General features: G+C 41.4%; 1 protein-coding gene across 1 annotated transcript in view; it reads left to right on the top strand.

The window, feature by feature from the left end:
- Positions 1–27960, top strand: part of LOC308309097 (CUB and sushi domain-containing protein 3-like) — a gene marked incomplete at both ends in the record, with an annotated part of 377797 nt that overhangs the window by 44252 nt on the left and 305585 nt on the right. The window contains one exon of the mRNA XM_080754567.1: positions 5764–5876. Within this exon, the coding sequence (XP_080610693.1) occupies positions 5764–5876 (113 nt within the window). The remainder of the gene's footprint in view (positions 1–5763; positions 5877–27960) is intronic.

The raw sequence follows: 27960 nt of genomic DNA, 5'->3' as shown, positions 1-27960 counted from the left end.
GTGAGGCAGTTGGATGTACAAGTACACCCTCTGGACATGATGTACAAGCAGGGGCGTCACAAGGGGGGGAAAAGTGGGACTGAGTTACAAGGGCCCAAGGTGGAGGGGCCTTAATTATTTTATACTTAAGCTATTGAAACTAACTATTTTTAGATGGGGGTCCGTGGCCAAATACATATCATTTTGGGGGTCCTTGACATGAAAAAGTTTGAGCACCACTAACATAGAAACATAAAGGATTTGAAATATTTCAAGAAACTTTCGAGATTTTTCCAAAAATAGCAGTGTGAGCTTGTATATCTGCTATTTTTCAATAGTTAAAGAACAAAATAACGGGTAATAATGCGTTCCCAGTAAACTTGCATACAGTATATCACATAACCAGCCTTTATTTGACCTGGATGAGGGGAGTGATAAAAGGTCAAAGAGTGTGATAAGCTTGAGCTGATTGGTCAGCTGCCATATATTCCCTAGTACTCTGCAGCTGACCAATCATCGCTGTTTAACAGTAGCTCTGCACAGTGAACTGCATGGTCCGACATCTTGGAGTAGTTCACCCCCAAAATGACTTTTTTTCTATTGATTACTCGTGCCATATTTCTTGTGTTTTGTCGCATTCCTAAGACAATAATTTGATTACAATACAATTACCCCCATTGATTCCGGATGGGGACCCGAATGCATTTGGGTCCCCATCCGGAATCAATTGGGCTAAATTTACTATAATCAAATTTTTGTCTTAGGAATGCCACAAATACCAAAAGATATTGATGAACTCAAGTTTCCATGGCGTGAGTAATCAATAGTGAACTCCTTTAAGGAACACACATGGACGAAACTCGGTACAGAGAACAGTTGATGGCCTGGTAGAATCGTATTATGAAACCGAAGGCAGGCAGCATCATCCCTCACCTAGAACCAAGAGCCTGCTCTCGGTTGGATAAGCTGGAGAAAAGACGAATGGACGGGTATTAATCTCTCTCTCTCTCTCTCTCTCTCTCTCTCTCTCTCTCTCTCTCTCTCTCTCTCTCTCTCTCTCTCTCTCTCTCTCTAGTGTGTATACACTATATACATACTATATATATATATATATACACGCACGCACGCACGCGCACACGCGCGCGCGCACGCACGCATGCACATTTTCTTTCAATTCACAACTGCACTAGTTAGAAACATTTGACAGATAAACTACTGAGTGTTGTTACAATGAGCTCGCAGAAAATTCTTATAATAGCCAAGTCCCCTTGAGTGGAGAGTGGGGGAAAAGAGATTTCTAGGTTCAGAAATATTATGCTACACTTAATTACCTATCCATTTAAGAAATGGGGCATATTTTCTAATCGTATATGCATTTCCTGACTGTGATGCATGGAAGTGCTCTGCTTTTTCCTTCTTTAATTCATACTTCAAGAACCATTTAATGTGAAAATGAAATGGTCCAGCGTGAACTTGCCCCATCACTATAGGGTCTAATCTAACATTAAAGATGTCCTCTTCAGAGTACTCAGAAGCTCAATTAGAAGTGTGATTTAGTTTGAAACTGTTTTTTTTCTCCTTCTTTTTCTTGTGTCTCTCTGAGGAGGAAGCAGTGTTTTATTTATTTATTTCTATGTCATTTTCTAGTGGTTCACCTCTTACACCTGTTGCCCTGGCAACAGGCGACAGTGGATGTCAGCTGACGTGGATCCCTTGGTCTGTTTATTGTTTGGCAAACACTTAAGTCTGTAAGGTCATTTTAAAACGAAAAATGTAGCCTACTTATTTTTGATAAAACATAGTGCCCAAGGCCAGTTAAACTCAATATCCGTTAACTTGGCTTTCAGTTACATTGAGTAGTCACAAAACTATTTACAGTATATTTTGCAGAGACTCGCTAAAAGCAAATGAAGGATGATGGCTACACGCCATGCCTCCAACATTCTAGCCCTTCCCTGTGTGCCGGGTTGCTGCAATGCAACCCAAAAGAGTACCTTGACACACAGTTGATTAGTCCCATTGTGTGTCTAGCAGGAAGAACCATGAGGAGAAATATTGTTCAGAATGGGTGTCATTGCTCATGGGCAGTGGGAATGGACGTATGCTTGTTCAGTCTGTTGTGGGCGCGTCTAGCAGATTACCAAGCGTGTTTAGGAAGGGAGCACTCGTTTTATGGTTAGATGTCACAGTTATTGTCCACGACATTCAGTTATTGTCCACGACATTGCAAGCGGCGCGAAGGCCAGCGGACCTTGGTCCTGCTCTTCGCGCCCGAGCGCCGCAGGCGCGAGTGCCCGCGAAGAGCGGGCCAGCGCGAGTTACGAAGCCGTGGTGAATGCAATCGTTATATTTATGCCCAGGCCGTGGGCAAGCCCACGATAAACGCATTCTATTCACCTCCTCTGCGCGGTCCAAGTGACTACAATGGAGCGCTCCCTACCTCCGGTTCAGCCAATCACAGGGGGCTCGGGGGGGGGGGGCAGGAACTTGTACAAGCTTGGGTATCCACTAGACACGTTGTGGGCGAGATGTGCGACATACTGTGCAGTACAGTATGTCGCAGCCCCAGTAATAATGACTTGAGCCAAATTTATGTTTCTGGCATGAAGCTGAACTGGTCACTGACCGGTGATTTGTGCAACCAACCATAGCCCTGTTGCATACGTATTTTATCGTGCAAAATACATATTCTTTTGTCGCATCGCACGTCGCCCGACACTTTTTTGCCAAATCATTGCGACCGAAGGTCGCATTATACCCTGAAAAACCTCGTAGCTTGTCTGACTGTCTGTCTGTCTTCTGTACAGGAAGTGATGTCAGTGAGTCACAGTGATGTGGTACAGAATGACTCATATATGGGCATAAAAAGGATGTCACGTGACATCACTTCCTGTACTGACAGTCAGACAAGCCATGAGATTTCTCAGGGTATAAAAGTCCATATATGGTCATTCCCAGAAAAAGAAAAAAACCTTTTATGGGAGGTAAAAGATGGAGATTTCTGATGTCATAAATTCCAGGTTGAAAATGAGAATGTTAGGGTACCATATATGGCCCATATATGGAGATCCACAGGCATCAAACCAAGGCCTAACTCACCAAGGCCCTGCTTGGCATTACTAACGTACGTTTTTTATGCCCATCTCCATATATGGGCATAACATATTTTATGTATATGGATACATTATTATTAATAAAGGATCAAATTAAATAAAAAGTCCATATATGGTTATTCCCAGAAAAAGAAAAAAAAAACTTTTATGCCCATACATTTCTGAGATTTCTGATGTCATGAATCCCTGTGACACATTCTTAATTTTTTGCTAATCCTGTTTTATCCACCGAATTGTTTGCCATCAAAAAACATCACATTGCCTCATAAAAAAAATGGCTTAGGTTTATCAGGTTTCATGTTTGAATCATTTGATTGTGGCGATGCATTTTTAAATAGCAGTCTGCCCTCCTTCTCTGCTTGCTATTCTCTGCCTTTCCTGTGTCCTGCTGCTGTATGCTCTAAAATTAACTCAGCCTTTACAGTTTAGTGGACAAAAATCATCCTATGGTGTCCAATCGAAGCCCTATGCACCCCACTGCCATCACATCACAGTGCTGTTTGGCATCATAGTGTGCAATCTTGGTGGGTCATATTGACCTCCTCTCTCTGCGTGTATGCCACTGAATGTTCTATTCTTTTCGGTTCGGCTCAGCCAATAATTAGTTCCCTGTGGATCCCCCACACCCTCCAACTTGAGGTATGGAGGGCAGTTCTAAAGACAACACAGCGTGACATCAAACTATAATTCATTGAAAAATGTATAAGTCCCACATGGAGACAGCTCTTTGTAGCCCCTACCCCCTTGCCTGTTAGAACAGTGCTGGGAGATAGGCTGCACTGTTATAGAAAGCGAGTTGGCCTTGCTGTTCGCTGTTGATGCAAGCAACCACAAAAGAGAAAGACAAGAGATGGAGATGGCTAGTTAAATGAATAGCAGTGCTTGGATTCACATGTGCTCCTCATCTTAACAGTGCTCCTCATCTTAACACTGCAAGAGGATACAGTAAATGTAGACCATAGACCGTAAAAAAGAATGGCAAAGTTACGCCATTGCTTTCTACAGACCCATTTCGAAGCAGCTCTGCCATCTTTCTATATCCTGTCCGAAATGCTACAAGAAACGACTGCTATTGGCTGCAACCGCAGCGAGGGTGGGCCTTCACTCGGTAGAACCAGAAACATACTCTTCTACTTCATCATAATTTAATTTAATAATTTACTAAACGCATATCATAATCATAATGTTTAAAAAAAAAAATTTAAGGTAGCGATTAAAAACAATAGTTTATGAAAAGGTTTACTAAGGTAATAAAATCAAGTGTAAAGTACGTTCTCCAAAAACCTCATTGACTTATATTGAGATTATAATGTATTGTGACTGGTAGAAGGTGAAATAGCGACATCTGCTGGGCCATTAGGAATAGCAGGCTGAATGAGAAAACGGAAGTGAGTTACTGAATGAGTCTTGACTTGCTTGTAACAGTTGACTTGCGGGGCCTTAATCAGTACCAAAATCTGATCAAAGCTTCACATGCTTTCATGATTATACTTATAGCATGTTGTGTGTGCACTACTGTGTGTACCTGTGTGAAATACTCCAAACACGGTCACGGTTCTGAAGTCCCTTTTCCATATAAGATGCGTCCAAAAATACATCTAATAGGAATTGACTGCTGGTTGTATCTTGGCATACTGTGCAGTACCTGCAACAGAGAATAATTATTTACTGCTTGGGGCAGCACAGTTCACTGTGCTGTAATTGGAAACTCTATTGAAGTTGTAAATACAGCACCCTCTTGCTTTGCTGTCACAGGGGGAGTTTCTTTATTTTACATGAGGCATGCTATAGACATCATTCACGTGGCTTATTGTCAAGCAGAGATGTAGTCACAACAAGACAAACGGCAACAAAACAGGCAATAGAAAACAAGAAGGCAATTGAGAACAAGACATTTTATCCCATGTGCAAGTTCTGCTCTCCCTAACTGTTACAGACCCGGGCTTGTGGGTCTCGAAAGGTCGATAGAACATCGGCAACCGCAGCTGAAGAATGGTCCGCAACACATCTTGTTTACGACGTCGTGAAAGCAAATGGATCTGTTTGGATCCGCACCTAATTTGAAAGGGAGCAATGAAGCGGTCTGTTACAATGCAGCTGCCAAACATCAACAACCCTCCAACAATAGGGAAGGTGCTGACTTGGATGTTGATTGTAGAGTATTGAGTATGTTATTGGTGGACAAATTGCATCACAATTCTCAGAGCAATTCTCGGATTTAATGCAGAGCTGCGGTGCACCAACTAAACACTATGATTCCATTTTAAGAATGGACATCTACAGAAAATGGATGCTCTTATGATTAGTACTCGGCATACATTTTGAAAACCTAATATGAATTACTATGGCTATGATTTCTAACAAATTGGACTCAGGCTATAAGTATACTGCATATTTGTGTCTCCCCTGTGCATATAGCATCTAAACCTTTCAACAAATCGCCTTGATTGTCAATATTGATTCCTTGGGGTGTGAGGACAACCCAGGAGAATCTCATGTTGGACGTGTACTCTCTTACTGTGTTGAAAAGTGCAATTGTTTTATGAATGTGAGTTTGTCTTTGGGAATGTAAGCATTTGCCCAGCCTGTGAGATTATGATGGGAAAAGAGGAGCGGTGATGGGTTGGCTGTTCAAACACATATTCATGACCTTAATTCTTTTCCTTGACAGGTTAACTGGATTTACAATTCCATCGCCTGTTACCAGTTCTGGCCCGATCTTTTCACTGAGGCTTACCAGTGACTTTGCAGTAAGCGCTCATGGATTTAAGATAGCATATGAAGGTAAGGAAAACATACTCATCTTTTCTCTGTTACCTGATGTGTTCTTTTGTCCTTTCTATATTATGCACACAGCGAATGGAATGCACCATTCAATCTAGTTATTAACATGTCAGCTGTAGATGAACTGGCTCGTGATTCAGTAGACAGATCCACCAGCCGTGAAAATATAGACAATCTGTTTATTCTTCAGAGAGGAAGGTGTTAATCACACCTACCCCTTATGATTTCCTTCAGGACTTCCGCCGCTGAGTTATGAAAACATTAGGTGCCTCAATTAAGCAAATTAATCTCATATTTTTCCAAATCAACATTACTTCCCCCAAAGCTCTGGACCTTTTCTACAACTCCAGAGGTGCATTTGACATCTCGGCAGATGGTGAAGGGAATTACTTGAACTAATGGAGGAGCCGAGGTATCTGTGTTGAAGCAGAGCTGAGTGCAGCAGGGAGTTATCTAAATGAACTATACTTACGTATGTGACGTCTCTCTCTCTCTCTCTCTCTCTCTCTCTCTCTCTCTCTCTCTCAGTTTCTCTTTATCTGCTTCACTCATGGTTCTCTCTGTCTGTAGACCTTCACTTGTCCACCTCTTACTCTTATATTCACTTGTCGCCAATCTGTCTTTATATCTCCTTCATTTTTTATCTACTCCCTTGTCTGCTGTATTAGCTCTCCTCTCCCATTCACTCGTCATCTGTTCTGTTCCTTTCTCTTCCGTTCTCTTCTTTCAACTTTTTTTCTCCCCTTTAAATCTCCCTCTCCTCTACCTCAGTGTTTGTCTGGTCCTTTCCGGTCACTCTACTTTCATACTCCATTCTCTAAGCCCATAAACCTCCTCCTCCTCCTTTTCTTCATTCTCCCACCCTATCTCACATCCATTTCATTCACCTCTACCCCCTCCTTTGACACCATACCTTCCTCACACATGCCCTATCTCCAAGGCCTGGTGAGTCTCCCCTATCCATCTGCCCATCTGCTCTCTCTCTCTCTCTCTCTCTCTCTCTCTCTCTCTCTCTCTCTCTCTCTCTCTCTCTCTCTCTCTCTCTCTCTCTCTCTCTCTCTCGCACGCACGCACACATGCACACTATACACACACATTCCTCCCTCTCTCTGTGTCTCTGCAGGGTGTCTATTGGTATCTTGTTCCTCTGGCTCCCATCTTTCGCCTGCGTAATGTTCAGTGGAATTTCATGCTGATTTGGATGTTAATCACATTCTTATTCACATGAGGTCTACATATCTCAAGTTGCTCACTACTAGGCTAATGAGGAGGACGTAAGAGTTACTTATGGGAATATATACATTTTTTCCAGGGCATTATGTACACAGTATATCAGCTAAATCCATGCAGGTGTGAGCCACTGAGAAAGCTGCATTGTAGTCAAGGAAAGGGACAGTATAAATAGTTAAACAGGTGCCTATAGTACTATGGTATATGCCTATAGTTGAGAAATAATGCTGCAATTCATGCAATGCATGTAGGTAGCTTACCATTTTGTAGACGGCATCATGAGTTTATTATCTAAAACCATTATTATGATAACCATTTTCAGTTAGTGACCCATAAGATTGACAAATACACACCAGAACTAGTGTACCTGTATGCTGGTAGAAGACCATACTAACACATTTAAATCACCCCTCATCTTTCTTGCTTGTTATGTTTGCATACCTTGCTATAGCATCCTCATGAATATGTATTTGGTGCTCACACTTGTGACTCTAGACGTGTGACGCTTGTAGCGGCTTGGAGATGATTGAATCACGACTGCAGCTAAGTGGATTTGAATCTGCATGCATATGAAGGAGACAGAGAAGGACACGGCCGGATGGAATCTCATTTCCAGCTGGCCTGTCAATCTTTCGTCAAGCACAAGGGATTGCAAACCACTTTTGACTTGCTGTAGGTTTTGCCTCCCAACTATTACCTCTCTTCCTGTCCATGGTATCTCGCTCCTGTCAGTGTGATGCTATAAAACCTTGACCTGTTCTCTGCGTGAAAGGTCAAACTGCATTGTCTGCTTCGTAGACTGAGAATTCCCAAGGAACAGTGATTTTGGGTGTTTCTAAGTGATAATATTGGCAAATAGCATTGAAACTTTCCAAGGGACACTGCCTGAGATATGATAATTATGCTTTCAGCTGCAGGGAATTATATCTGGTTGTCCTTCATTGAAGAATGTGTACTTTGCAATAGAAACATTGTAAACCCTGTCTAAACCTGCTTGCATCCATTATCTTCATTTGTATTGAATTTTTACAATGACCCATAATCCCTATTACTCTCTCCCTTGCCTTCCTGAATAATTTGCCATGTTCTCTGTCTACCCCTGCAGTTTAGCCATTTGGTTGAAAGATTTGTGGGTCTGCATCATGCCCATATGCGTGACCATACCTTGTGATCCCATATAATTTCAGTCGAGGGTCCCACGTATGATGAGCCAGCCAGTCGGCTGAGCAGCCAACCAGCCTCTAAGCCATCTAGGCAGGCATTCAACCAGTTAGGCCATGTGGCTCCAGTGGGGACAGCATGCAGCTTTATATGTGCACACAAACACAGACACTCTCTCAAACTTCTATCTTCTTCAAAGAGCTACGGAGTCATTACTTATGAAGGCAGAATTGTAGCTCAGCCTCACAGAAATCTCCCACCCAACTAGCCTGGGATCCATCTGCTTTGTAGTTTGAGTCTACAGAAAATCTGTGAATATGGAAACGGGTTTGTGCTAAAAAAATTCCGCTCATTAATCAGAGGCATCATAGCGGTAGCGCCTACCCCTAAACCAGTGATGCGAGAGAGATGGGCAGTATTTGAAATACATGTATTTGAAATACGTATTTGAAATACTTTTTGGTATTTTGTAATTTGTATTTGGCTGGGATGGGAAAAATTGGATGTAATTTGTATCAAAATACTTTCAGGTCAAGTATTTTCTGTATTTGAAATATAAAATACCTTTTTAACGTAATCTTATTCTCAAATGGACACATTTCAAACATTCACAAAGGTTTAAACTGTAGGGGGAAAGACACATTTTCTTTCAATCTAATTTGCTGGTGGTTCTTGTGTGTGTCATACAGCCATAGCACTTTGATTTGATTCAAATGTAACGTGCGTTATGATTACAATTTCTTAATTACTTGCGCCAGCAGAACGCGTAAGTAGGCCTACTACGTTCGGCTGCGTATGTAGGTAGGTAGGTAGGTTGGTAGGTAGCTGTGGGTGGTTAAGCCCGTAGCCCAATCAGGGATCAGCATTTCTGGTAACGTCATCATTAACAACCAATGAGGGACCAGCATTCCTGGTGATGCCAGTGGTGATGTCGCCAGGAGAGTGCTCCATGAGGTGCGCTCACCACTGGCGATCAGTGGTGAGCGCACCTCATGGAGCACTCTCCTGGCGCACAAGTAGGCCATACTTGTGCAGATGGCGCAAGTTGACACCTCGACAGAGTGCAGTTTTATTATTATAAGGCTGACAGAGAGGTTTCGCACTCTATGAAGTACTGGCTTAGAGACAGCTGTGCATTCAGTCTCATGCCATAGTTCCTGTCTAGCTTTTGACGATAACGGTAACTCTGGCCTAAGTGGTAAACACTTAGGCTGCCTGCTCTAAAGACAAACACCATTAGGTCAATTTATTCTTAGAAATTCTAACAGGCAATTCATGACTACCGGGAGCTCCGCCCCCACCTCTCCGCCGAGACCTCCGACGAGAATCACAGCCGCACCATTCACTTGAATGGATATACAGCGGATTTTACACATTAAATATTAATTCCGTTTTGGACCCAGAGCTTCGAAATCTCGTCCAATCCGTCAACAAAGGCCTGGATATGCATTGGAAAAATATGTAGACCTTTAAACTTTTAAAACAATACGACAAAGGAATATATAAGGACGCAACAGCAGAATGAGGAAATCGCCTGTCTGCTGGACCTATACAGAGCCGTTTTCACTTTTCACTGATTAGTTTAGAGGCTATTACTCTCCATTACACAAACAACCAACCAGAATAAACTGCTTCAAATGTAGGCTACATGTTTCTTATCATGCCGATTGCTTATAAATCTTATCTATAACATTTGATATCTCTGGCGTGAAATGTTCGCGATTCCTGACAAGTTTAGCTGCCGAGCCGCAGAGGGAGAGGGTGTCGCATCAAATTCTGGGCCCTGGGTACAAGGATTCGCTGTGGGCCCACATGAATGTTCTTCATCGTGGGATTTCAAAAATAGCAAATCTACAAGCTCGCAGCGTGGCACTCAGTGCCGCGCTATGAGCTTGTATATCTGCTATTTTTCAATCGATAAAGTCTAAAATAATTAAGGCCCTTCCACCGTGGGCCCTGGTAAGTCAGTCCCACTTTTCCCCCCCTTGTGACGCCCCTATACCACAGCCTGCAGTCGAAAGCAGAGTTGAAATACAACACTTCGCGTCGCTACCCCTGTTCATTCAGACATTCACAGACGTACATTACATATCAGTTGCTATTTAACATAACAAATAAGGTGTTTGTAGTCATGGGTTATTGTCGTTTAGGCCAATACAGTCCATTCATATTTAAATTGGTTTGAAACAGCTTTCTGTGGTCCAGCAACCATGGACATGTTCCTTATTCCTCTGCTGCGACCTTATATATTCCTATGTCGTATTGTTTTAAAAGTGTAAAGGTCTAAATATTTTTTCCAATGCAGATCCAGGCCTTGTTGATGGATTGGAAGAGATTTTGAAGCTCTGGGTCCAAAACGGAATTAATATTTAATGTGTAAAATGTGTGTACAATCCGCCGTATTTCCCATTGAAGTGAATGAAGCCAATAGCGGCGCGCTGTGATAGTGGCGGAGGCAGCTTTTGGAGGGGGCGGAGCCGGTAGTCGTCCATTGATTTAATACTTGGCAATCAATCTATAACATTACTAATCATTGCATCATTTTTGGAGCTGTGTGGAACACAAGCTCCCTATACGTGGCCGTGTGTGTGGGTCTCCGTCCGTCCGTCCGTCCGTCCGTGTCTGTAGCCTCAAAGTTTGGCACGCTACTCCTCCCACAGTTTTTGCACCACACACTCGCGCCATATGTCAAATCGACCGGCTTACTCGGGAATCGTGTGCTAGTAACTTGCTAAGAGAAAGGTTCTATAGTTTAATTGATATTCATTTATTAGTGAATTAATTTTCCCCATTGACTTATAATGGGAATTGCAAAAACTCACATTCAAGTATTTTTCTCTCGTAAACCATAGGAGCTACAGTTTCAAACCTCGGAGAGGAGATTCATAATGATTTTAAGAAAGAATCCAAAAATAATTACATCAAAAAAGGACAGGTGTTTTAATTGAATCTATCATGGTTAAAATGGAGTTTGAAGTTATAATGGGTTTGTATAGGAAGGTCCTGGAAGGGGGGGAATGAAGAAATTCAAAAACTGTCCTGGGTGTTCCCAAAAGCCTGATTAGACGATAAAATGACAAAAAAGTTTTTTTGAAAGTGGAATATCCCTTTAAGTAAAATTTTGAAGTATTTTCCAATTTTAAGTACTTTTACTTCTACTCCACTACATTTCAGGCAAATATTGTACTTTTACTCCACTACAACAGCTAAACAGCTAAACAAAGTTTAACTAAATGTAATATATCATATAATAAATCAAAGGTTTTATGGTCATGATTCACCAGGATCCTGGATTATTCTAGGCTTAAAATAATTTATATAAATATTGAGGAAAATATCCATAGGAAAAACGAATGGACGATTTTTAGTGGCACCAGAAAACCATGCCCACTGCTACAGTATGCCCTATAGAGGGTATGCGCGTGACATCACTGTTGCTGGAAGTTATGTGGGAACACCTGCTGAGTGGCAAAACACTAATTTCTGCCATTGACAGCCCATACATCCAAAAAGAAAAGTCCTATCCGATTGTATTAAACAAAGTTAACTCACCAACATTGCAGCAGTACTGAAAGCTTGAATTATCCTCTTTCTATCTGCAAAGTTTTTGTTTCATAAAAATCCACCATAGGCATGTTATGAGTTACTTTCTGTCAAGAAATTCTGTGCAGGTGATTATTTTTCCAAGTGTCAGAGTTTGGAAGCACTCGTTTTCTACAACACAACATCCTGCTGCTTCCTGCATTATGTGCAAATTAGAAACAGGTGGTATGCAGGGCCGTTGAGTGATTTGCAACTAGCACTTCCAAACTCCAATGCTCCATGCTGCTCAATGTTTTGCCACTCAGTCTAGATTAGGGGGGCGGGTCCCAGTGGACGTGCATACCCTCTACAACCACTTACTGCAATATCCTTCGGAAATAGTAAACAGGATTGTGTTTTATACAAGACCTTACATGGATAAACTTGTACTTTTTCACCATCAGTTGATGCTTCATCCATATGAGGGAAATCACTGGGGTGGTTTTATTCTTTTTGGAACACAGTTCTTATATGAAGAGATCTGCTCGGGTGGGCCCCAAATGTCTCGGTGGCCCAACTTTCCTTGTTTCACGGTAGTTTCTGATGTCAAGTCGTTTCACATGCAGCCATACAGACACACAGACAGGGGCAAAAACACAATCTCCGTCTCCCAGCCTTCGGTTCTGGCCGAGATAATTAGGAAATCATTGTACAGTATCAAAACAGGAACATAAATAGTTCACTCAACTTCACTAGGTGGAAGTGTGCTTCATTGAATTCTAATGGCCAGTGTTTTTTTTAGGGGAAGGTACTTTATTTTCCACTAAAGTTATGCTCCTATACAGCCACTGTTACACAGCTTCGGGGAAGTAAAGAACTTTGAGCACTGAGGAGGATTAGCGACTGATGTCTTTTCACAAAAGTTTAAAATAAAAGTATGATATTAAATAATATAATAATAATAATATTTATGTTTCGACTTGCATGAGCTGCACCGTTTAATAGACTAGTTGACTTGTAGCTGCAGATATCTTGAAAGTGATTATTTTCATACTTTATACAATTTTTTATACATTTTTCTCTAGGAAAATCTTACCCGTGCAGCATTGTGTTTTTGTTGCATTTCTTTCTTTGCTGCTATCTAATATCATACTTTAAAGCTACAATCTGGGACTTATTTAATACATTTCAATATGTAAATACAATATAACTAACACTTATACTGTGGTTGGTTGGAGATGGCCTCCCTACTCTTCCACTGAGAAATTTCAACCCCGGTGTCGGGTAGAACAGCTACTGGTTAACAATATCAATTAAGTAATTTGAAGCAGACGGCGCACCGGATTGGACACTATATGCAGCGGCATTTTCGGGAGAGGCAAAACCCCATGGATTGAGGCTTTATCTCTTTTTGCCTTTGTTTTATTCCACCCTGGAATCATGTGAATTGTTTGCTGCTGTGACTGAGGTTTAGTGTTGTGTACTGATGGTTCAACTTCAGTTTATTGATGGTTAAAGATGTTACAAAAGGTTAAGAGCATCCCCCCAGCATGAATTAACATTGTTTGCTTCTCCCTGCTATTAAGTTTGTTTTGCTAGTGTCGTGAAGTTTAGCATCAGCCCCTTGGTACCAGGCAGCAGCTGTTTTCTCAAGGTTGAGTTATATCAACAATTTACTCAGGGTCCAGGACCAGCAGACAGGCATACTCATTAGCTCCGGGCTTGTGCTGTATATAAAACACCTGATTTCTTTAGAGGATTCTTCAGACTCTCATAAAAGTTGAAAACCCAATTCATTGTTCAGTTCAGAGGCTATTATTCAGAGAACCCCCATCCCCCTATAGAGGAGAGTAACTAGCCGAAGTGAGCTCAGGTTTATGAGTATACAGATGCCTGTATCTGAAGGAACGGCTTCAGATTATTTGCAATATGTACTTTGAATTAATTCAAAGGTCTGCCTGTCTGACTCATTAGGTATGGCTTTCCATACACCAAAGGGCATTGAATCAGTGCTGGTATAATTACAGCTGGGATGCATCCATTACTTTTTAATTAGTGACCTGGGGTGAGTTTCTCAAAATGTTGGGTTGCCAAAGCCGCTCTTTGTTTCTCTATGCAGCACCCTCATGCATAGCCACAAGACAGTAATGATTATAACATGAATGTCTGATAATTCCTCTTTCTATGTGATGAAATGAAATTGCTGAAAGGCGACACTCAAGTTCTAGGAGGGGATTTTGAAAGGAAAAGAAAAAAGTAAAACAACTGTGAATACAACCATTCAGGCATCTTAGATGGTTCAATAATTTTTTTATGTTGGCCTACCGGTACATGGGTAAGTCTTGTAACCATCATAATTCTGAGGGACTTATCTCAGTTATTGATAATGAGTTCTCATTATATAGAATAGATAAAACAGCTACAAGCTCACAACGTGTTGCGACCCTGGTCAATGAATGATAGGGTAAAGCCCTTTGCACACAGATGCGTTTATCCGCACGGATAAAACTGACAATTTCTTTTTAAAGAAAACAATGATTCTCTATGACCTCATGCACACCGGATCCGAATTAGCCGTGCGACGAGTGGCTGCGGCCGTGTGTTTTTTTCTCGATCAAACCCAGTTCGATTTGTGCGTCTTGTCGCATGCGGTAAAAAAACTCGATCCTTTTATGACTCCTTTTGGGATCCGCAGCGCCGATTCCGCACAGCATTGAACACCAAATCCAATGCGTCTTATTCATGCAGCAAACGAAAATAACGCAACTGTCCTGTGTGCAAAGGGCTTTAACATGGTTAAATAGCTCCAGCATGCTTTCCCTTTACTATGCTATCACCATCAACATCCTTTCATGGTAGACAAACATTTTAATCTCATCTTAATAGCTTGTGGTGAAAGGTTTTTTGGAAAATGTTCCTTCAGTCACGGAGACTTGTCAATGTGGCCTCTGATTAAATGTGACTTTCGACCATGACCATTTGATGATCTGTCTGGTGGAGATTTTCTAGATGCGAATGTTTTTCATCTCGGCAGTGCAGTGTGCTGAATACTAAGTAAGGGTTCCCCTCAAAATTATAAAGGGGCTGCGGTGGCGGGTTTGTAGATATTTAGATAGTCTTTGATATGTTAAATGAAGTCACATCTCGTTGAACTCCACCAATTTGGGTTTTCAAACAAATTGTATTTGAATTTCAGAGGCCCGCAATAATTCCCCACTGCGAGCTGTTTGTTTTATGTTGCCAGGGAGCATGCTGTGCCAGCACTTCCTGGGGGTGGACAGGGAATCTGACTACACAAGTCAGTATAAAAAAAAAGAAATCATGAATATATACTTGGATTGCATATACTGTACCGTAGTCTGAGGTACTGTTGCACTGCATGTTCTCCTTGTGCTCCTTTTTTTCCTACCTCCATGGTCTGTCACTATTTTAATCTTGCCAGTAAATACTGTATAAACAGCACACCAGTTGATGACAGGGGATTAATATTGCATTTGCCTGGAACAGGGCATATGGAGGATCTGTATATAAGCATATGGAGGATCTGTATATAAGCATCTGCACTGTAAAGTGGATTAGTAATTGGATTAGCAATGATTCCTGGAAATGAACATTTGAAAAAATGACCTCGCAGCTGTGTGTCGGTCAACGAAATCAACTTCAGGGTCTCAAATTTGTGTTTAGCCTATGTATACACAAGCTCTCTCGCTCTCGCTCTCCCCCCTCTCTCTCTCTCTCTTTCTTTCTCTCGCTCTCCCCCTCTCTCTGTCTCTCTCTCATACACATTCACGCACTGTCATGGAGTTTGTCCAAGAACATTTTGTACTTTTTGTTGTTGGTTTTCCTTAGCTTGCCCATTTCAATAATTAGCTGAGCCCATATGGCACATATCGAAAATAATAATTACACTTGACTGCATGATCAGTATCAAGCTGGTGGACAGAAGGAAGTTTTATATTCGTGTTAAAAGAACATCAACATCATCGTATGAGACTAATTAGATTGCATTGATAGATGCCAAACTCAACTCTCCAGGCCTTATAACCTTGATGCAAAATCTTTAAAACATTACACACACACACACACACACGCACGCACGCACGCACGCACGCACGCACGCGCGCACACACGCACGCACGCACGCACGCACACACGCACACACGCACACACACACACACACACACACACACACACACACACACACACACACACACACACACACACACACACACACACACCCAAACACACACACCATAAAGAACATATTGAGAACATTTCAGAAAAGCACTGCAAATTGACCCACACGTGCACCAATCTGAGTATTTGACAACAGTATTTCAGTGCTGCAATTTCACAAAACACAAGCTAAATGCAGAAACTCATGGAGCAATTTGACGACACATATTACACTTAGAAAAGTGCTGCGAATTCAGAAAACGAGAGAAAGAAAAAAGCATGGTTGTGTAGCCTGATGGCTGCTGGCACAAAGGACTGGCCATATCGCTTTGTGGTGTGGCGTGGGAGAATGTGTCTGGTATTACACTGCAAGACTACAAGAGAACATTTTTCATATTAGCTTTAATTCTGAAGGCAAACATGACCCATTTCTGGTGGAGCAGTCTTATTCAGTGTAACGTCTCCGGCCAGCTCCTGGGTGTTTCTTATACTTCCGTTGCATGAGCCTATTCGCAGAATTTCTCAATTTACTTGTTTTTCTGAATTTGCATCACTCTTCTAACTGTGGTGTATGTGTGCTTTATCAATGTATTTGTGTGTTAAAGAGGTGGTGCCATAGTTTTGTACTTTTTTTGTATTTGTCTATGGAGTTAACATTGCTCTAATGTGTTTGGTTTCTTCCTGAAAGCTGAAAGCCTCTGAGTCAAAAGGCCCAATTCACCCTTTGTTAGCCTTCTGGTTGGTCCCTGACTGACCAACCAGCGGGCTCTATCTGCCTCGTCCCGCCTTGGTTCCGCCTTTTTTATGTTGTATAGAGACACACGGGCGCCTACAAATTCACGCCCACAATTGAAACAGCAGCCCCACTTCGGGTAAGGGAGAACGGTGAACTGCAAGCCAGTCCATAGAAAGTCATTGCAATTCAGCTGTGGTTAGCCTAATATTAAAATAATCCTACACGAACTGCAGACTATCTTGATTTGAATAAAAATATGTTTCCAGATGTATGGCCTGACCCTGACAACATATCTTCTTGTTTTCTAAATACATGATGTGTGTCACATTTAATTTGCCACTTGAATGGATTACCCATAATGTTAACAGAGAAGAGGGGAAACGGCAGACACAGAACCTGTCGCTTTTCAGTGACATCACTGTCTTTACTGCTGTGTGTTTATGAGCGCCAACTTTGAAGATCCCGACCTTTTCAACTACAGAGTGGATTCTCCAGGTTAGTATTAATCCAAAAATAACCTGCAAGACTCCGTTTGGAAAAGGCGAGATGCGATCATTTCCCAAAAATAAACAGCCTATATACATGAGAGACGAGCGTATCTGGGTATAGAACACCTCAAGGGATGCGTCCATGACGTGTGTACCATGCGACCACCTAAACTTAAGATTTCCAATGCTAGCACTTTTGACTTACAGATGAAGTATATTAAAGTATATTGTAGGTAGTGTATCAAGATGACAGATATGCCACTTTAAAAAGGCAAAATTAAACTCATGGGACACTTTATTAGAACACAAAAAGAATCGCTAATGCCTCAGTAGTCAACCACTGAAATTATGATATTTCACGATGCCTCTCATTGGGATTGCATTGGCAGCTGCAGTTCACCGTTCATCCTTACCCGAAGTCGGGTCGCTATCACAATAGGACGACCATATTTGTAGGAGCCCGTGTGTCTCTATTAGCTAAAACATAATTTTTGGAGAAATAAAAATATTTAAAAACATGCCGAGTCACTATACTGCCACTGAGCAGCTCCATTTCAATGAAATCAAGTTTGAAATGAGAATTGAATACACAGAATAACAATACGAAACAACTGAATTACAATGGTAGTGGATGGAGTGTCCCACCGAATGTCCCACCAAGACACAGCAACCAATGGGTGTGAAGAGGGGCGCGACAATGGGCGGGACTTGACAAAGGGTGAAATACACTGGTTTAATTACATCATACAATCTTCCCCTCCCGTTTTTACCATACAGCAACATTGTGGGTGTGGCTAACTTTTGCTGAGTCACCACTCACCTGAACACCAGGTATACTTAATGAAAACATAATTTTAACACCTTCTGTACATGTTTTTGAAGAAACTCTTCCTCCAAGTTTAATCATAATACCTGATGATCATGTTGTGTGTGTGTGTGTGTGTGTGGGGGGGGGGGGGGGGGGGATCACGGCAACCCATCTTTAAGTTAAAGCATTTTTGTGGAATCCCTGCCGTTTATTTTGCCACATAAACATGTGTCCAACCAGGGCTGCCCTCCTTACCTTGACCTTGCACACAAATCATCTCAGGCAAAGATACACTAACACAAACCTCAATGGCCGCTACTGTTCATTGGAGCGATGTGTCAATTTCGGTTCGTTAAAAATGTAATGTATTAGATACTGTGTTAATTTAAATTGTTAGTTTACATTCAAAAACACCTTCTTATGTAGTTACAGTAATTGTTTTAAACAAAGTATTTGCCTTAAATATGCCTGAGTTATTATTGCGACTGTAAGGTCTGTCAGTCAGTCTGTCCGTCACGTCACGTCACGTCACGTCACGTCACGTCACACTTTTGGCCCTACTCTTATCTCTAGCACCGTTGCCCCTATCCATGCCAAACTTTGAACACACACTCCTTGGCTGGCAAACCACAACCTCCGCCCCTCATTTCTCACATTCCCCTTTTCTAGAGCAACCATGAGGTTTATAACTATAAGGCCAATTTGTGCATACATGCGACCTGGCGGACGCTTATCTCCTGATTAGGGAGTCTTACTGGTTATACAACTCGGGTATATTTCTTGCATTGGAGTTATGGCCGACCCAGTGGCCAATGAGGCGTCTTAAGTCTGTGGTCTCGGGCAGTTGATGTTTAAAGTGAATTTCTGTTTACATTCTGTGTAAAAACCTTGCTTGTACATTTTGTGGCAAGATGGAAATGGGCCTATTGACTGACCTTTGACAGTAAAAGTCAAGTTTATTTAAACAAAAATCAATTGTGTACTCTACACAGCCAATGTGTACAAACACATTGGAGGGGAAAAGGTGAGTGTGTTGGCAACCCCCCAACAAATCAAAACATACATTCTTAGTTGTTGATTATTAACAGCTTTGTTATTCTGAATTATGTGATGCCAATTGCCAGGAAGACCAAGGGTTATGGGTTCAATTCATTCAGACTAGTGCATAAAATATAATAATGATAATAATAGTCCCCTGACCGCAGGTCAAGGGTTGACGTTCGTCTAACTTGACACATGTTATGCTAAGCTTTGACCGTTCACTAGGTTGTCAGTTTTATCCGTGCGGATAAAGGTGCCTGTGTGCAAAGGGCTTTACTGAAGCACAGGGCACCATTGTCAAGCATGTTTTTTTGTGATCAAGGAGGATCAACTAGAGGTGTGTGTGTGTGTGTGTGTGTGTGTGTGTGTGTGTGTGTGTGTGTGCGTGTGCGTGTGCCACCCCTTCCCTTCTTTTATCCCCTAGTTGATGAGTATCATGAACTTCATAGAATTGGCTAGTAATGCCTGTAATGACCTACTCTGAGATCGATTGCTCATGCCTTCCAGTCTATGATATAAACCTTTGAATGAGAGAAGTCTGTGTTGTTTCATACATTCTCCCCTGTTTCAGGTAAATATGTGGAGAAACGTTATCCCATGGATACATGTTTCATGTTATTGCCCTGCAGTCTGTATTTGATGTGCTTTTATTAGCAGTTGTTGTGTTTTCTCACTGTAAACTCAAAATATGTGTCCCAGCACCCCCAGCAGCTAGTCATCTCGGGGACTGTCATTATTCCCTGTAGCCAAAATGATTTTTTTTTTTTTTTTTTGCCCTTTTTTTTTTATGCCACAACAGCATCTCATAATATCTAGGCTACATTTCACTTAAACGCCAGAGCTTAACTCTGCATGTAAATAAGACTTTTTTTAATTAATGTGAGAGATCGGTACATAATTCTGTTAGTCCTCCCAGTTTATATTAGCTAAAATGCTAACTAGCCAGCCTTTGTTAGCCGTTTGTAGCCAAATGCGGTAATATCGGGACTCCATTACTTAGCGAAGCAACCCACAGTATTTATCCCATTAATTTAATGCCACGTGTGTTCCAAATGAACAATTATTAACCACGTAATGTATGATTTTGTGTATTATTATTTATTATTCTTCCGCCGTTCTTGACTTCCGCTGTTTCTTCTTCTACGCTGGTGAAATGATCCCGGAGCGGCCTGGAGACGTCTGTGACGTATGCTCCGGTGCGGAAGCTTCCTTTGTCACTGAGTTAGCTTAGCATTGAATAGATCAGTGTCGTCCTAAACTATCTAATATTCTAACGTTCAGGGCGTTTGTTTTTTTTGACAATAAATTGACAGCCAAGAAAACATGGATGGAATGCAATCGTTCACTCGCCGTCGGAAAGTTGACTTTAGAGTAGACTATTCTGGTTGACTGGCTATGAGTGGCTAACGGCTAACGCTAGCTAGCGTTAGCTAGCGCTAGCTGCAGCGCTAGCTGCAGGCTATAAACAAATAAAACGTGACCCAACTCTATTGTTGCTCTCTTCTACAAGCTCACAACGCGAGGCGGTTAAGCCTGTAGATTGTGTTTTATTATCAGGTCAAATAATCCTTCTGATTGAAGTTACACAAACACTGATTATGCTACATTTAGCACAGTTAGCCCTGTTGCACACGTAATAAGTTCACTTCAACCTCGTGTTGAGCAGTTAATCCTATTTGCTACGTACGTCTACAAAAACCTTCATATTTCAAAGATAACGTGCTTACTGAAGTCTCACAGATGTCACAGTATGGTACGCTCAAGCAGAATTACCCGTATCTTTCGTATTGTTTAATAAACTGCATTTTAATCCGATCAGATGCCATTTTCTGTTGTTTTTCAGCCATGCGACCCCATCGGTTGCGAGGTGTACTGCACTTAGATACATTAATACCTTTTTAAGGAAACGACGACCGATCGGATTAAAATGCTCCTCATTAAATAATACGATCATTACGGGACATTCTGCTGGAGCGTACCCTATGGTGACATCTGTGAGCCTTCACTAAGCAATTTATCTTTGTAATCTGACCGTTTGTGTAGACGTATGTAGCAAATTGGTTAAACTGCTTCACGTTTGGCGCACTGTAGCGTCTTTACATTTAGCCCAATAATGCTTGAGATGCTGTTGTGGCATTATCTTTTTAGAGAGCAATAACTAAAGTTTAAAACATACATAAACCACTTTAGCCCTATGTTATACCAAGGCTATTTGAAAATAGACGATCTACAAGCTCACAACGCATTGCGGTGCGACGCGTTGTGAGCTTGTAGATCTGCTATTTTCAAACATTTTGTACTTTTACTTTTGGTACTTTAAGTACATTTGGATACCAATACTTTTGTACTTTTACTCAAGTACATTTTTTATTCTGGACTTTTACTTGTAACAGAGTGATTCTACATTGCAGAATTGATACTTTACTTTATTATAAAATGTTGGTACTTTTTCCACCACTGTGTAAACGTTTGTGTTCTCATGCCAATAAAGCTTCTTTGAATTGAAGATTGAATTGAAGATTGCTCCCCATGTGGCGGAGTCAGGTCATTGCAGGTTAGAAATTTATTTAAAACTTGAATATCTCAAAAGTCCTATTTCAGCATGGCATCATTCTATAAGCCATATCTTCAAAACTGTTGGGTCAATCTCCACAACCAATATATCATTTTGTAGCTATGATCCCCAGCTTTCAAATGAAATGAAAAAATGAAAATGAAAAAAATTGCAATGACTGGCTCCTGGGGAGATTGGGACACATATTCACATGAGCTAAGCTAAGCTAACATTGCTGTCTGTAATGACTGGTTACACTTGAGGGGATTTCAGGAGGGGGGCTGCAGAGTTAAGGTGCTATCCCAGAGACCACACTACTAAGTCCTTTTGCTAATGTATTGACAGAAGATAATAAATGGGAAACATTGTAATGAGTTGGAGTTTAAAAGTAGTAATAATTCTTTTTTTTTTATTAAATTTTTATCCCACGATTTTTGTAACCCATTTTTTTCACCCGGTGCCAATTGCCTAAGCTGTAATCCTGGGCTCTACTCTCCCTCTGCCAACCTGGGGAGGGCCCTGAACTGAGCTCATGCTTCCTTCAATGCATGAGGAGTGAGCAGGCCGCTTCTTATCACCTGACAGGGGGAGCTTCCCCGATTGGACGTAGCACGTGGAAGGAACACGTTATTCCAACCAGTTCCATTCCCCTCCATCAGGCGCCCCAGCTGGCCAGGGGGAGGCATTACTGCATGTTTTTGTGAGGGTATCTACCCTAGGAGACACGGGGAGAACATGCAAACTCCACACAGAAAGGCCCTTTTGCCAACCCCACCTAGGGTGTGGGCACTGATGACGCGGAGGAGGGAACACGCCCCCAGCACCCACAGGATCTCATCATGAAGTAATAATTCATGATGAGAGCTAAAAGTGTTGATACAAAATGCAACGAATGAATACAGTTAAAATGGTTCATGTGAATACATGCTTATACTTATACAGTCCAGAACTGTGCCTGGGGTGGAAGCTACTTTTACACACTTACCTGGTTCTGGTCCTGTACCTGTAATGATAATACGTACTATACCTTTTTTCTGTGATGGTGTAGATACTGATTGATTGATTGATTGATTGATTGATTGATTGATTGATTGATCGATTGATTGAAGACTTTATTAGAAGTTTGCATAGGAAAAGGTACAGTTTCATGACGGTACAGTTCACTGGTACAAGGTCTAATAAAAGGAGATCCTAGAAAAGACTAAGCTTATTTCCATAGGAAACCATTGAAGTATCTCATATAACATTGAATGACAGACGGGTAGAACACAGTACTATGCAGTAGATATAGTCAGGAAAAAAAGGGGAAAAAATACCGTAGGTAAATACAAAGAAGGGTCAGGGGAGGGTAGGGCTGGGTTTAAACCAGTTGCGAATGGCTGCTGCCTGTAAGTGTTTTTTCAGGGCGATTTTAAAGGATGCTAGTGATCCACACTCCTTTAAGACACCCTCTCTTCGGCCATGTGCCAGCCAAAAGCCGCCTTAAATCCAGGAAAAGCTTCCTGAAGAGCGTCCAGCCCCTCGGAACACAGAGCATCAGCAGTGAAAGAGTCACTCAGTGGGAAGAAAGACTAAACAACCTCCCACCAGCAACAACAATGGAGCTAAAGGTGAGCGAGGCACTCCCCCCTGGAGCAGACACCAACTACGCAGTGTGGAAATGCCTTAACAGAATAAGATCTGGTGTTGGACGCGCAAAAGCCACTCTCGCTAAATGGGGATACTTAAATGACGGGGATGCTGTGTGTGACTGTGACACTGAACAGCAAACCATGCAGCACCTCCTGATATGCCCCCTGCTGGAACAGCCATGCAAAGCATCGGACTTGGCAGAGTTTAATGAGAAGGGACAGCAATGTGTTCAGTTGTGGCTGAACCACATCTAGCCAAGCCTTGTAACTGACTGTCTTGTGGACACGACAAGAAGAAGAAGGCCTTCAGTAAGGCGTTCCACATTTTTGTTTGAGTTGACTCTGGGTTGAACGTGATCTGTGGCGCTGCCTCTGGTGTTGTAATTATGGACATCCTTAATGTTTATAAAGTATTTTGCCAGGTACATGGGTATCTTACAAGGTTATAATAGTTTTGGATCTTTTAGTTTTTATTTTTATTAGTTTTGAGGTTTTGTTTTCAATTACAGTTTAGTTTTAATTTGTTTTTAAAGTGGGGTTGCTAGTTTCGTTTTGTTTTTATTTTTTGAACATGCTTAGTTTTAGTTTAGTTTTTATTAGTTTTAGTGTTAGTTTTAGTCTTTTACCTAATATGGGGTAGCCTCAGACTCAGCTCACGCAGTAGTCTGAAACTGTGCCCTATTCTAAGCGATTTACGGGGGAGGGACTTTTTTTGTGAGCGTGCACGCACGCGAGTGATCGCGACGCACAGTGATCGAGACGCACGGTGGACGCGACGCACGGTCGCGGAGTGTGTGTGTGTGATTGTGTGTGTGTCTCTGTCTGTGCCAGTGACTGCTTCCACACAGAACTGCAACCAGAAACATGTAATCAACATTAACAGCTTGGTGAAATTAGCGTACGCGTGTGTATGTGTGTGTGTGTGTGTGTGTGTGTGTGTGTGTGCCTTCCTCAGCCTGCCTGTGTGTGTGAACTTCGTTTGAATCGTTTCAACTGCTGCGCGGATTGGATATTCGTTAGACCCACCCCCACCCCCCGCGCTCATTGGAGCAGCCGAAAATAAATGCTGATTCATGTACTCAGCTCCAGACCAGAGAAAGAGTCCACTCTGAGAGTGGGCGGGGTCTATGGTCTGGAAGCAGGCTAAATATGGGGTATTTGACAGGGGTGAGATTTGAAAAGCTCCGGAAAAAGTATTGTCTAATAAAGAAAATCAACAAAACATCACTTGTTGAGAGTGGCAGGAATGTTGAGACATACAACTTCTCTCTTTGACCTCACCAACTGGTGTTTTTTATTTTTTATTTCCACAAAAGACGAAAACTAAGGAGATTTTCTCTATAATTTTAGTTTATTTTAGTTAGTTTTGTAAACACACAATACCGTTTCACTTAGTTTTCGTTTTTTTTTTAAAGCATAGTTTTTTTTATTATTTCAGTTTAATAACTAAAATGTTTTTCCATTCTAGTTTTCGTTTTTTAGTTCGTTTTCGTTTACTATAATAACCTTGGTATCTTAGTGGTGTAGTGTATCTTGTACACCAGGCCCATTGCAAGTTGCTGTACTCTGTCATCTACTCTGAGCCACCCCACTCTTAACTGGTGAGTAGCGGTGAGGTGAGTCTGATTGGGAAGGTTAATCAGGACCCTAATTAGTTTGTTTTGGGCTGTTTGGAGCTTAGTTTTTAGGGCTTGTGGGGCATCCCGATACACCATACGTGGACTCTGTAGTCAAAGAGGGGCTGGACTTTTGCAACAGCTATGGTCTTCAGTGTGTTGAAATTGACCATCGGGGTGATCCTCTATAGGAAACAAGTTTGTTGGTTGATTTTATTTATTACTTTAGAAGTCATCTTTTCGCTGGAAAGATTAGCTTCAAGGATACATCCTAAGTAGGAGATTTAGTTTTTACGTGTTATGACCTTGTCATCCACTTTAATTGTGAAGTTATCAACTTTTTTGAGTTTATGATTTGATCCAAAGAGGATGGATTCGGTTTTTCCCAGGTGAATTGATAATTAGTTTGTTATGTAATTGATTCAAACAAACCTTTGAATGAATCATACACCATCTTCGGGCAGATTCTACTGTGGCTGCTCGCGTCCTCAGAATGATTATCCGTTCCTATCTATGTCCCTAAGTGGTCGACTGGTCGTGTGTGCGCCAGCGGCTACCATTAACACAGTTACTGTAGCACTGGTCACAGTTCATGATACGGACAAAGCCAGCCAGCCAGGAACAGATAAAGTAACTCATTGTGTCAGTGTTGTGACTACCGCTCAAAAAAGAATATGCCTTTTTGTGGTGGGGGGGGGCGACCAAACTAGGTCCAAGCACAGGGCACCATGAAGGGTTAATCCTGCCCTATATATATATATATATATATATATATAGTTAAATAGTCGCAGAATGCTTGAATATGCTTTTTGAGCCACTGCCTGCACGTTTAGAGTGGGGGGGGGGGGGGGGGGGGAAGCGAGAGAGAAGGAGACGGAGCGCACTGGTGTTTGTTCAGATAGATATCTCGTGTTGTGTCTAGCTAACTAAAAATGATTGCGTCCTCAGACTCCTCACTCAAACATGCAATGTTTGGGCCACTCGAAAGCAAACTCCACATGGATAGACTGGCGTATTCGCCGATATGACCAAATAAGGCTGTATCTATCGGACACATTCCCGATACCGGTATCAGCAATCTCTATATATGGGCATGAAAGGGACAAGGACTGACAGATACAGAGATCCGGTTGTCCAGAGCCACAGATCCGACCGCTATACTCCCATTATCTACTACAGACTTTATTGATCTTACGTTAAGGACTTTTGGATATATTTTGGAATTATAATTTTTTTGCAGTAGTTAAAAAAAGTTAATTCTACATACATACTCATAAATCTAAATTAAATTAAGCTAAACGTGTTTATTTAGACAGGACACTGCATATTAATGAACATTACATAATGCAATGTAAATATTCCTGATTTAGCAAAAGTGCTAATTTAGATCCACAGTCTCCACAGAAAATCATATAAAAAAAAACACGCAGACAGTAGAGGACATTACACAGGGAGCATAAATTCACAAGACATGTGTTGTCCTGATGGTCTAGTGCAGGGGTAGGCAACCTTACCTTTATTATCCAAAGAGACAGTTTTGGTCTAAGAATTAATAAAATATTTTTCTTTGTTTCTATGTTTCTTTGTGTTTTTTCTGGAAAGCACAATATTACTTTTTTAAATTATTGTTTGCTAATTTCTGCTGGCTGTATAGCCAGCAGAGTTGGTGGTGAAAGCAAACAGATACTGTCTCTCCAAGCGTTAATACATTCTTTATTTTCCTTCAATAACGTATTTCTTATTATCTGGTGTATAGGCGACACTTTTTTCCTCTTTACAATAGGAGAATGTAAGAATAACTTTTTTTAATGTAGAAAATACACTTGTATTCCCTTACTTCTTTGCCCAAGCAACAGGGAGCCATGGGAGAGGGCCTAAGAGCCACATGCGGCTCTATATCAGCAGGTTGCCTACCCCTGACTCTAGTGCAATGGTTCCAAAGCTGTGTGCCGACTGCCGAGGTACCGTTAGACAAATCCAGGTGTGCCATTAAACAAATCCTGTTGTGCCTTGGGATTTTGGAAACACACATATACAATAGTATACACACAATAGTGTATACTATACTGTAACTATAAAAAAAAAGTTATGAATTAGTTTCAGAGGCAATTCTATTCCATAAAACATATAACCACTTTCAACCTGGTGTCTACTGGCATATTATTATGGGCAAAAGCTTTACATTTTTATTCATTAATCCTATATTAAAATTACCTAATGGGTGGGTGGTGGGTAGCACAATGCATTGCATCTTGATGCGTTTTTGAGCTTGTTGATCAGCAATTTTTGCTATGGATACATGAGTGCTTTGAGATTTTGATTTGCCCATTGGTGTGCCTCGTGGTCCAAATTGTGTGTGCATCCTCCTGTTGTTGTTTAAAGTTGAAATGCCACATTGCAACATTATGTTGGCAACTACTACTCACAGTTTCCAAACTAAAATGTGTCTATTCCCATGACAAATCTCAAATATTCATCCTGACAAAACGTCCTAGGCATACTGTATCCCTGGGTGTTTTTCCATACTGATTTGCTCAGTATTGAGACCTTTCTTTCAAAGGTTAAGAGTTCAAATCCCTTTTTTATCATCCTACCTTCTGCCTTATCTTTTCCTATGAAATCCTACCATAAAATGAAGAACACTGTCAGCCCTCATCCATTTTCTCTTCAGTGTGTTGACATATCGATTTGTTGTTGACCTTCAGCTTTGACCATTGGCATTGAGGAAACTTTTTGTGTTTTGTGTTGTTTATTTCCGTTTTTTGCCATGGGTTGTTATTATGGGATCTGTAGTCCCATAGCCTGGACGGACGTCCATGCTTTATTGGTTGTTGGTTGTCATGGTGACTGTGGTCGGGCTGTTTGATTTGGGTTCTGCTGGGCCAAAATTGTCGATTGGCAGGTGTAGCAGGTGTAGTCTAATTGTGCTCACCTCTTTTTTTAGTAGCATGCTGATTCTGAATAGTGTATACTAAAAACGTTCTAACGACAAATGTTCCCATGGACAGGTTGGTGTAGTGGTCACCTGGACCTACGCTACTAGCTATTGATTTTGAGCCATAATTTACACATAATGATATATATAGAGGTGAATTTCATTGTATAAGAGAGTAGAGATGTG

Source organism: Nannobrachium achirus, assembly GCF_963921795.1.
Source record: "Nannobrachium achirus genome assembly, chromosome: 2".
Taxonomy (NCBI): Eukaryota; Metazoa; Chordata; class Actinopteri; order Myctophiformes; family Myctophidae; genus Nannobrachium; species Nannobrachium achirus.
The sequence above is the reverse complement of the archived record's forward strand: the minus strand, read 5'-3'. Positions and strand labels throughout refer to the sequence as shown.